Here is a 12,562-nt window from a genome sequence, read left to right on the forward strand (position 1 = left end):
GGGGAAAGAACAGCTGCACTGTTTTAGTATGTTTGTACTGCTGCATGAGAGGAAACATTGATCCTACAGTCAACACTATTATGATCACATTCCTGAGATTTTGACCATCCCAGCAGATGATTCTTATGGACCGCATCACACCTTTACTCTTAATTAGAGCAGCTGATTGTGAAGGTCTCACACTGTGTTTACGCACAGCAGCGTCGAGCTGAACCATCCAGCGGATAAAGGATTTTAATGCATCTCAGTCCGACCTGACACCCGGTCGTCTCCGCCGGGGGAAGCTGCAGACTCGGTGTAGGTGAGTCCCCCTGGTCCGGTGTGGTGCTCCCCCTGTTGCTTTAAGCAGTGCGTCCTGCCGTCCGACAGGAGGCGTGTCTCCCCTACGGCCGGAGCGCAGCGCTACCAGCAGCGAGTGCGGGGGAAGCGCCTCGGCTCCTCCATAGAAACAAATCAACTTCTTTGTGCTGCTCTGCTGACTCTTCCTGCTCCAGCTCTACCAAGGGTAAGCCCACTCTTTTAAACCTGACATATATGTGCATGTTTTACTGTACTACTCTGTATTATTTCCCCCGCGTGACATCTTTCCAGGAACAGGTTTTATCTTTGGGAGCTGAGGCATCTTTTTCCTCATCGTTTCCATCCGGCAGAATACGCACCTCACCGGTCAGCTTTGGCAAGTTCATCTGTGAGTTTCTTGACAAAGCTGCTTTCAGCCTGCGCCCACCAGAGAGAACATAGATGTGAAATGCCTCAGAATTTAGCTGCGACTTGACGTTTCATAAGAGAGATGTGACCTCCCGCGTCTTTGTCCGACCTCTATTTGGAGACGCTTGTCACCTTTTCGGGTTCCACCTCCTCCTCCTCCTCCTTCTCCTCCTCCTCGGGCTGATGTCTTGTCTGTTTTGGGGTTCAAAGACATTACGGGGGTCGTTAAATTCTCTCCGTGATGCTGCTCTTTTTTTTTTTTTGGATGATCTGGAGATAACGCCTGAGGTTCGCGGGGCTGGATGAGAACTCGCGGAGACGAGTCACGCATTTTAAACCTCAACAAATGAGCTTTAAATCAACTTTAACATCGCAGCGCGGTGACCGGTGCAGCCGCGTTCAGGTGCATGCTGCCCGACAAAGAACTACATAGATTATACAGTATCCGTATGTGACTCCTTAAGCACAATTCTGCCCGTTACGCACAGCCATCAGAGAGCTGCCTCCTCTTATTCATGACCTCTGTGTAAGTTAAAATGCTGCACAGATTTACTCACAGCATGCGCACAGACTGGTGCATCTCAGATTTGTCTTTTTCCCCCCCTTTTTTCTTGTTAGGCACATGTCAGCTCAGGAAATCGCTTTGCAGCCTCTAAAAATGTGCTGTTACTTAAAATAAAAAAATAAATACATCTATCTGCGTGCACTTATAAATCAACCTCAAAGTTTGACCTCATACAGGCATCTTCTGACCTCCAGTGCATCCTAATAAGTCAAACAATCATTTCTGTCTTTTGAAATATTTAGGCCTTTGTGCTTGATACATTGGATGTGCTGGAGCGTCTGTGCGCTTTAATAGTTGCTGTCCGCAGTAATGAGTGTTAATGTTGAAGAGGAACAATGTGTAACCTTTAGTCCCGCTGTCTCTGGATCATCACATGGAGCGGGTCCAAGCAGCCGGCCCCGCGAGGAGAGCCAGCAGAGAGAGAGGCTGACCGCGGAGTCGCTGTCCGTGGTGCTGAAACCTTTTTATTCCAAACGCAAACACACCGAGCTGAAACATCATCCTCTGTCCGTGGTGCTGAAACCGACCTCACTTCAAATCACTGCAAAGAGGACGTTTCAAGAATTCCCCCCCCCCATGTTTAAGCCGTTTACATATTTAAGAGGCCGTCTTCAGACTTCAGGAGAGATTTGACACCCCAGAAGTGATGAGACATGAAGAACGCGATTTGTACTGTCCTTGAAATTTAAATTCCCATTACTCATATTTGTGACAGCCTGCTTCTTGGAGCACCAGCCTGCCATTCTTTTTTTCTCATCTCAATGTTAAAACCAGCTTGAGCCCCAAATATGCGATTTCCTGATCCTCTCTAAGTTCTGAGGTTTAGAGGAGATTTAGAAATCATTCCAGTAATGAACGACTGAAAACTCTGTAAGAACATTTTTGCAGAAGCGATAATAAATAATTTCAGATAAACAGCAATAATTTGTGCTTTTCTTCTCATCACAGATGTATTTGTAAAATCATTGGATGTCTGCTCAAGTTTTTCCTAATCACAGTTTGGAGGCCATTTGTTCACATTTTAAGACCTGGTGTCAGCACGGTCAGTATTCAAATGTCACATAAAAGAGCAGCTATGACGCTTCTGAATGAAATCCAAATGTGAGACTTGTCCGTGGAGGGCCGTCTTTCTCCTGAGAGGCTGTGCAGCAAAAGCAGAGGATGAAAAAAGTAATAATTGCAGAGACAGAACGCGGGTGCAGGAACACAGCGGGGGGTGAGCCGAGGCTATTCATCATGCGGAGTGCGCAGTGACAGGTTGGCTTCACATGAGTCCAAGCTTGAGTGACTCCCATCAAACACAGGCGATCTTTATGAAATTCATACATTGACTTTTGTACGGCGGTGCTCGGAGCGCTCCACAGCCACTGAACCGAGCCGAGGGGGAGATATAACCCGAGAGCGGCGGCTGGGTGACCGAGCGGCTGACCGGGGGACAAAACATCAGGCAGAGCAGAGGGAGGGGGAGAAGGGAGGCAGGTATATGAGATATAGACTAGATGAAGGACGCGAAGTGTGGTCAGCGCAGAAAAGCGAGAAACATGCCCGGTCCAGCCCGCGCGCTCTCCGCCTGCTAGTGTTGGCTCGACGTCAGATGGTGTGCGGCAGTGCAGCAGGAGGAGCTCGGGCTGCCGAGGCTGTTGAGACCGCCGCTTCCCTCACTCTCACACTCTGTGTGGATCCTCACCTCACCTCCCTCCATTCTCTATCTCCCCGCAGATGGATCTCTTCTCTTTCTGCCCTGCCTAACATGGATGCCCAGCCACCTCCAACACCACCACCATCATCTTCCTCAGCTGAGTCGGAGGGCTGTTTCTTCTTCTTCTTCTCATCCTCCTTGGCGCAGTGAGCGAGCTGGACAAGCAGAGGTTGATTTTTTTCTTTTTTTTTGTTGGCCAGATGGACGTGGGGAAACCGTTGCCCAGCCCGCCGGTGTTCCTGATCATGCCGTGAGATTTTCCGCCGCTTTTTTACTTCACGTTCAGAGAGAATAAAAAGATAAAACAATCTGGGGAATATACCGATTCAGGGAATTAAAAAAATCCTGTGCACCACTCGAGCACCATGAAGATCACCTCGCTGCTGATGTTTAACGCCAGAGTCAGGTGCACCGTCAGGCTTCTACTGCTGCTATTACACTGTTTGGGTTATTCCCATGGGATGCCGCACGTCCTCAGATTTGGTGAGCTACTTCTTCTTTTTCTTCTCAAACCTGAAAGTTAGATTTCCTTCCCCCGTGCTGCTCTCCTAACGACCTGTTGGAGACTCTCTCTTCCTCCCTGTCCTCACTTGTTGTTGTTGTTGGGGGGGATAGCTGAAGTTTCTGCTCTGGGTGTCATTTGTAATGTAACAAGGCTTTTTTGTTTTAAACACACACGGTGGTCTGTCTGTTTGGCAAAACGAGGCATGAACGTATGAATGGTGTGTGTGCGTCCATGGGGAGGTGATAGTGGGCAGCCTGTTGCTATTCTGAAAGTTTCAGTGTCAACAGCAACACGCCTGTCTTCAGGCGTGTTGCTGCACTGCATACTGTGTTGCTAATAGTGCGCGCGTGTGTGTGTGCGTGAGTGTGTGTGCGGGGGAGAAAATCAAACCTGGTGAAATAAGATGTTGATGCTTCTGAAGCTTCATTGAGAGTTTTGTGCAGAATTAAACGCATCTTTTTTTCATGACTTGCCTGCAGTCCTTTTTTTTTTAATTTCAGAGACATGATGAATATTTCATTTTGCTGTTGGGGGAATTTTTTTGAGTGACCTTTCGAACCATCATTTCTGTCTGTATCAACTCAAAGCACTATTTTTTTTTCTTAATCAATACTATTAAAAGGAAACACAGTGTGATTGGTCCAAGGCATTGCAGCTCCTTGATGCTAAAATGGTAAATCTTCCTAACATTTCATCTTCTTTCAAATAAAGTGGAGACTGTTTATCAGGTATGTTCTGCATTACTTCATTATGTCTGAATAACACAGTGATGAGGTCGTCTGTGTCTGCAAAAGCTGGAGGCCAAAAGATTGAAAACACTGCAGTTAATTTAAAACCTGAGATTTGATTTAACTCAATACTCAAATAATTAATCATCAAGACACCACGGCTACACTCACGCAGAGATGCACAGATAGTACGACAGATGTTTAGTTTTGTATTGACTGTAAAAAAAAAACAAAAAAAAAAAAAAAACGGCACCAACTGAGAAAAAATAAATAAAAATCCTTGGATGGATTTTCCTGGAGATGAAGGTTCAGGATTTAAAGCAAAGTGTTTATGGATGGAGGTGAAAGCCTCCGAGGCTCGATCCTGCTGGGTGACAGTCTCTTTACACAACGCTGAATTTCTCCCACCATCGGGGTGTGTGTGTGTGTGTGTGTGTGTGTGTGTGCGTGTGTGCAGGGAAACACCCTGCACCCCATTACATCTCATTATATGCTCACTCCTCTTCTCTGCTCGTGGGCCGGGCCGGCCTGTGTCTGACAGCAGCAGCTGTGTCAGAGGGATGATGGAGTCCTACAGCCTGAATCTGTCGGTCAGACGTCATGTTTTCGACTCACACTTATTCCTCCTCTCTTATTCTACCAGTGTGCTGGAAGCTATCTCTGTTGTCTTGACAAAACAAACATCTGTGAAACACTGTGTGTGTTTAAAGGCTCAGCAGGAAGCATGGGAGAGAGAGCTCCAGTTAGCTTGAGTTAAACTGATGAGTGAGTTTGTTGGAGGGCAAATTATTGGTATGAAAATATATGAATATTTAAAAAAGACGTTCTGCTTTGAAGAGAGACGGGAACAGTTTGAGGAACATTTAGAGCATGAAGTCAGAGCTGAGTGTTTCAGTCTGGGTGAAGCTCTGACATGTTTTCCAATCATGCAATAAAAAGCATCTTTGACTCTCTGTGCCAGGTTTTCAGATTTTCTCTGATGTCAGGACTATTTTCTAAAACCTGATAAAGTTTAGTGAGAGCCACAGAGGATGCAGGACTTTATGATTTTTTATCTTTTTCTTTTTTTTGGGCCTTTATGCGTCCTCATCTTCCTGCCCGTGACGTTCATCTGAGAACTCTAAAAAGTCAGGTCGTCAGAATTTTTTTTACATTTTTTTTACGTTTTTTCAATGACCATGTTAAAGCGATGAAATGTCTTCACCTAAACGTTGGATAGTGTCCAAATGTACTGAAGCTTTAAAGCAAGCAGCATGCACACAGGAGCTGCACACTGCCTACAGTGAAGTGAAGCATCAAAGAGGTTTCAGTAGTGAAACATGTCCAATGCTTTTGTACTATTGAGAAAGTGTGCTGGCTGAATGTTTGCCCATTAAAAACCAGAAATGACCCGATGCTGGCTGGCTGTGACTTCTCTTGTTGTGGTATCAGAACAGATATTCAAACGGTTCGATTTTTACTTACATCATATCGAAGTGTCTGAACAACCCTACTTGAAAGATATCTGTATTCCCTACATGCTTCCTGGAGGGGCGAGCAGAGAGCTGGCCGGTGCTCAGGTGTATCCTTTGCAGAAGTCCATTATCAAAGGAGGCGACGCACAGCTGGAATACACTAATCAGACGGAGGATGCAGCTGTGCGCTCCCTCAAATTTAATTAACTTCGCTTCAAAATGAAGGCCCGCAAGAACGTCTTATTTTGCTGAGTTCCTCTCTCCTTGGGTGTCCTTCTCGCCTCCTCAGCTCACATGTCAGGCTGGAGGAGGGGAGGAGGTGAGGGAAGGAAAGGAGGATGCATAAAGTGAGAGTAAGCAGAGGTGCTCCCTGTAACGACTGAACCAACGCTCGTGTAGAGATTTGGTGAGGCCTTTGCAACTGCTGCACTAATCCCAAAATGACATTAGTGGATGTGTTTTGATTTGTTTCATTTACAGAAGCTATTCTTCAGATTGGGAGCTTGAAAATGGTTCAAACTGAATCAGTCCTCTGAAGAATTACGGTGCAAAACAGACGGATAATGTCATTGTGGTTCCATTTTGAAATCCAATCACAAGGAGAACAGCTCTGAGTGCGGCTGCCACAGCTGTGTGTTTTTATCGATATGAGCGGCTCCTTTTTAGAAGAATATCTCTTCAGTGATTCCCAGAGTTGTTTCTGAGAAGTAAATGGAAGCAGAGATGTATTTAGTTAGGATTTGTTACAACCAGCTGTGGAAGGAAAAAGGACACTGACTGATTTGCAGCAGTGAAGAGACTGACGCTGATCCCGTGCTCCTCTAAAGCTGGATACAGATCAGCTTTGAACGGCAGCGTCGTGCGAGCTGCCAGCTCTCGTACTGTGACTGAGGCTTGCAGGTGCTGCAGCCAGGTGAGCTCAGGAAATCAGATGACCCGTGAGGTGAAGAAGCGGCGTTCAGAGTTAAGCCTCAGAAAACAGCATCACGCTGCATTCTGCACGGCAATGAACTTCCAAATGGAGAGAGAATGTTGTTTAACCTTCAAAGACATGTTCATAAAAGCAAAAATTCAAAAGCGTCATAGACATCCACAGGGCGCGTGTAGAAAAAGCAATTAAAACAGTGTTTGTGTATCTGTAAATCCCTCGTTTGATGCTGCCACTTTATGTCTGAGAGACGGCTGCAGAGAGCGAGGTGTTTCTGCACCGCCTGCCTTCTCGGCATTAGTGTGAAGGTCAGCGTCTAATGGGGCTGACGAGCTAAATGTTGCAAGTCGAGGCTGGGAAAAAAAAAAACCCCTCTCTCAGAAGGCCGCCTGTCAATAAGTGAACAGAAAAGTTGACATTATCCTGCAGGCTTCAGCCCCCGCCTCGCTGATGACTTGTAAATAAGGAGATTTGCGGGGAGAGAGGCAGGCTGCTTGGAAACAATGTGCGGCTAAGCGGATCTTCACACAGTGGAGAGCATTAGCTATGAAACGGGAGGTGACAATCAATTCATCCTTCAATGAACAAGCTCATTTCCAGATGAGTTTTTCGGTGTGTTAATGCAGCAGTAGGAGACGGGGCCGATTTTTAAATCTCTGTCAAAGCTGGAAGAACCAAACGGTGACGTTCAAAACTGTTAATCGACTCTTACAAACGCTCTTTTCCTCCTGTTTGAGAATGAAATCTATTTTTACACTAATCAGCTGTGAGGAGTTTAGCATTTGATTAAAGCCTTTTGTGGGCTGAGGGACGCAGACAGACATGAGGAGGACTTCAGGGGGGCCCCTCTAGCCTGGGGCCTGTTGACAAGCGGCACCTCTGAACCCCGGGCTTGTGTATTTATCATTCACATATTGGGTCTGTTCTTCGGTTAGTATGCGGAAAAGAGATGCCTCCCAACACGCTGTGATCGCTTGAAGCTAAACAGGAAAGGGTCTAATATTGGTCTTTGCCTGGAGCCTCCAGATGACTAAAAGCAGCCCTGGTTGTATCTCAAGGTGTGTAAGCTCCTTCTCAAACAGCCGGCTCTTCTCCTCTGCAACACTTCAGTCCACTTGAGTTTTTGGAGCAGTCTGCTCAGCACACATTTGACTGTATACGTTGGTCAGAAGGCTGACTGATGACCTTCTGCTCGGAGCCAAAATAAACCAGACTGTCCTCCTTTTCAGCGAGGCGACTGTGTGACCGGGTGACGCGTCTCTCTTTTTTTTTTTTTTTTTGTGCCCGTCTGTGACGTCATCTGTAATGTGAATGTGCTTTACACACTCTGCTGTTTAGTGATGGAGCTTTTAGGCCTGTTTGTCCAACAGGAGGAATCCAAGATGTGTTTGAGTGTGTTTCATTTTACGTCACACACATTTCACTTTGACACCAACAATGATGCACGTGATCCGGGCAGCAGTGAAAGTAAAACAACAACAGAGACAACAGAGGAGTGAATGAAATGAGTAAACTTACCTTTCATCGACAGAGCGTCGGTCGCCAGTGTCAATGAGGCTTATTTGTATTCAGAGTCATTAAAAAGTCTGGCATCAGCTTTATGAATCATCTGCAGAAAGGTCATATTTGCTTAAGCATGAGTAGAGTCAGTTGTCATTGTCAAAACAAGATGTTATGAAGGCTTCACAGACGTGAGAGATCCTGCGTGTGGATGCATCCGTTGTCTAATTTCAAGAGAAGAGAGATTTGTATCAGATGCTGGAGATCAGTTATTTGGATTCATTTGTTACAACTGTGAATCTGAAGAAAGAATCTTAAAGAACGTCGGATGAGGAGGATTAATCCCATCCCTGCATCTGCTGTTAAAAAAATGTAAATTGTGGTCGGTGTTTTTTCTGTCTCATCGGGATTTAAAAAAGGACGACAACAAAAAAAAGACCAAGCAGTAGAAAACTGCAGTTCTGTGAGTGTCCACTAGAGGCTGGCTGCAGAAGCCAAGTAATCTCCAGAAGGTTCTGTGTTAAAAATATCAACTCTTCCTGCACAAACACCAGCCAATCAGAGCGACCGCCAGGGCTTCAAATGCTTTCTCAGAAACCGACGGGTGACGTCACTCAAGCTAAGCTCTGTTTTAATGTTTTTCTGTTTCTATGTCTGTAAAGCACTGTGAATTGCCTTGTGTCTGAACAGTGCTATATAAATAAACTTGACTTGACTTGACTTGACTCAGACTACATCCTGAATCTGTTTTTAGTGGACGATGGTCGTACCGTCTCATATCATACCGTATCTTATCTCCTGCATGCTGAGTAACCTGCAGAAATATAAGTTAATCTTTTACTGAAAACGAGCTGATTTAAACTGCCTCACCTACCTCATTATTTCACCTCAACATTTCAAGGTCTTGGAAGAATGCTGGAAAAATGTGTAACAATCCAGCTGCACTGTAATAAGTGTGAAGACATGATGTTGTTGCAGCACATATTATTGACTTTTATTACAAGTGATTGCGTCTCTAAATGTTTAAATTGCAAAGTTCCTCTTCTTTCGAGCTCTGACTCGTCGGCTGCACAGTCGCCTGCTCCCACACAGAGAACAATCTCCACTCCACAATGTGACAATAAAAGTGAGAATAATAATTTCCATGTTTAACATTTGGGCTTCCACACTTGCCGAATTGCCCATTATGTTTACCGCCTGTGTTGTCACACTTCTTAAATTTGTGGAGCCACATGGGAGCTAACACATTCTGCAAAACACAGCAACACACCCTGCTCGGATTTCCACCAGGATGGTGACATGAAACAAGTTCTCCCGTGTCGGCAGAGCTTGTTTACAGAAACGCCAACACGACACGAGTGTAGCATCAGCTGAGCGACGAAGAGCCGACCGGCCCACAGCTGTGACGCTGCACATGTTGACTGTTCAGGCGATGGAGTCATGGAAATGAGACGTAAGCGTGCAGGTTCACCGCGGTGTGTGTGTGTGTGTGTGTGTGAAAATGGTGTTTTGTATTCAGCTGTTGGAGAGCGTGTTTCCCCCCGTGGGTGTGTACTGAAGAGCGGCGTTTTCAGTCAGCCGAAGCTACATCACAACTCGCTGCTGGAGTAAGTGAGAGATGAAAAACACAATCAATAGTCATGATGGCAGAAAAAAAAAAAAAAAGGCCAAATGCAAAAAAGGTCTGGTTATGGATTATGAATCACACTGGTGTCAGAGAAGCTTACATCAAAGCAGACTGGATGATTTATTCTCAGTGTTTGGCAGAAGAAGGCCTCTGTGGTCGAGCATGATTGTAATATGAATCCAGCGAGCGTGTTAAAGATTCAGCGGGGACGGTGATAAAAACGCTCCGGGGGATGAAACCCAGCAGAGACATCGCAGTGAGAGAGGAAAAAAACACACACACACAATGCACAAGCATGAGATAATAGGCTTAACTGCTTTCTTATGGGGAGTGAGATGAGAAGATGAGGATGACGTTAGCATAGCTTAGCATTAAGACTGTGGGTAGAGGGAAACAGCTCGTCTGGCTCTGTCTGTGTCTTTGCTGTAACATGATGGGACTCTGCTTTCTGGTCCAGTGAATCCCTGATTCAGTGTCAGGTTGCTCCAGATTAATTTAAGGCCGCTCTGGATTCCCTGCAGATCTGAAGTCGCCTTGTGATTTGAACCAGAGGGGGCTGCAACACCTGATGAGTCGCATGCCAGTATAGTATCTGGCAGGATGGATTCCAGTGTTGTGTAGAGAAATGCATGCATGGGGAAAACATGGCAGATAACGTTTCTCAGCTTTTTGCATTAACCCTTAACATTCCTTTACAGACGTTATAGTCAAACAATGTTGACGCAGACTTATGAAAACGTGTCTTCTACTAACTGGGGCTCAGTTGGTTGAGGGTTCAATCCCCAGCTCCTGCAGCCACAAGTTTGACGTGTCCTTGGGAAAGACACTACACCGAATTGCTGCTTCGCCTGTGAAGTATGAATTTGGTAACCCGGTCTCATCATACGCCAAATTGCAGTTTTGCGTGCATATGATACACCGTGCAACACATACACTCTTGACTTCTCCTGAGGAACGTTAGGGATATCATATGCACGCAAGATTGCAATTTGACGTATGCATTGCACGACATTACAATGTTGTATTTGTACGCAAAACTGTGAGACTGGGTTGGTTTACTCTGCAGCCTCTACCATCAGTGTGTGAGTGTGTTGGTGTGACCTGCAGTGTTGAAGCGCTATACAAGCTAACCTCCATTTACTGAGTCTACGGAACAAACTGATGTTTCTGTAAACGTCGTCCTCGTTGATTTCTTTTCATATGATGGAAGTGAGCCGGAGTGAAGCTGCTGACACTCGGTAGATGAACCGTCCTCTGTGATGTTGAGGACCGAGACGTGTTGACACATTAGTCCTTTGAACCGAACCAGAATTTGCATTGAGTGATTTTTGACGCTCCAGTATTTCCTTTGGATCCTGCCCGAGAGAAGACGTCCACTGAGTTACATTCTGGACGTCTGTGGTCCTTCGCTGAGAGCTCTGACCTCGATCAGGGGAGGGGCTTAAACACACGAGTGACCTTCTACTTTGCAGATGGATAAGGACGCTCACTTCTCTGTTCAACTGAATTACAAGGAAATCTGTTCCCAGAGGTCTCAACCGTCTATCAGCTGGTGATTGCTGACTGGTTACAAGATATCCAGCAGGTAAAAAATCTCATTGTATCCAAACAGGAAATGAAGCCCATGTGTTGTTTTATGACGCAGACGTCCTCCTTTTACAATTTAGCGTCGAATCATTGTCCCCTCTCCGCTTGATTCAGCCGGTTTATTTCATTGAAAGTGTAATGTGGCTCCATTTCCACCCAGCAGAAGTGTCCTCCTGTGACAGAAATCAAACGGAGCAGCCTGTCCTCTTCTTCCAGCCATCTGTGGCTCCATCTTATGATTTCTTTGCTTCTTGCTGTCTGTTCAAAGTGGAGTCCTAACATGTCATTCTGCCTTTTTCTCTTGTGTCACCTTGTTCAAATCCAACTTTATTGGGATGGACAAAACCAATGTAAGTCCTTGACTGTTTGTCAGTGTGATCAGCCACATATGGACGGCTCAGCTGAGCGTTATAATGGAAATCTGAGATCCTGGATTTAAATACGATGAGCCGAGTTACTAAAGAGCGCTCTGACCTTCTCTCTCTGTCCGTACCAGTGCAGAGAGCCTTCCTGATCCCAGCGTGTTCATTTACTGATGTGATGAGTGAAAGTTTTAGCTTTGGTCTCTGTCGACATGATCCCGCTCTCTTCTTTTTCAAATATGGAGCAGCAGGTCCTCCTGGTGTCATTCTTCAACCTTGTTTTTTATATCTCGTTTTCTTTTCTAGTCTTCTGACTGCTCAAAGCTCTTTTACAACGAGGGTCAAACCTCCACCTTCACACCCTGACGGAGTGACCATCAGAAGTAACTCATCCATTCATACACACGCCGACGAAGCAGCGGGACCAATTCAGGGTTAAACGTCTTGCTCGAGGACACATCTGGGGATCGAACCCCAAAGCTCTCGGTCGAGTGACGGCAAAGCTGCCGTGAATGCACCGCTGTGGCCCGGTGACAAAGAACCAAAGAGACCAGAAATAATAACAGACTTTGATCCAGGAAACTGTGATCCTACGATCGATCAGTTGAGATTGTAAACCTCATCACGAGAACCTTTTTTTTTTGTTGTGTTTTATATCTTTAAAGAAGACGTTAATCTGGACCTGTCAGGTGAATGTGGCACGAAGAAACAGGTCCAACTCCCCTTCATTTAACATTTGGGGTCAGAATCTGTCAAACCATTTTGATGAATGATAAAGCAAGTGTTGGATGGTGATCTCGTCCCCCCTTCATCCCGTCTTTGATGCTAAGCTAAGCTAACTGCATGCCCTTCTTCTGTTGTCCCCAAATTGAAGCTGTGGTTTGAGAAATCCTCACCCA

General features: G+C 45.7%; 1 protein-coding gene across 4 annotated transcripts in view; it reads left to right on the top strand.

Annotated features, from left to right (window-relative positions):
* Window positions 1–250: 250 nt before the first annotated feature.
* LOC306823715 (glutamate receptor ionotropic, kainate 2) overlaps window positions 251–12,562 on the top strand; it is a 231,826-nt gene continuing 219,514 nt past the window's right edge. Inside the window, exons 1-2 of one of the 4 annotated variants that reach the window (XM_079343484.1) lie at window positions 251–505; window positions 2,993–3,455. In XM_079343484.1, the coding sequence (XP_079199610.1) occupies window positions 3,338–3,455 (118 nt within the window). In that variant the 5' untranslated portion in view covers window positions 251–505; window positions 2,993–3,337. Of the gene's footprint in view, window positions 506–2,737; window positions 3,456–12,562 lie in introns of those variants that run through there. The other 3 variants (XM_079343481.1, XM_079343483.1, XM_079343482.1) reach the window with 3 other exon arrangements.

The sequence above is a fragment of the Symphodus melops genome (genome assembly GCF_947650265.1).
Source record: "Symphodus melops genome assembly, chromosome: 5".
NCBI lineage: Eukaryota > Metazoa > Chordata > Actinopteri > Labriformes > Labridae > Symphodus > Symphodus melops.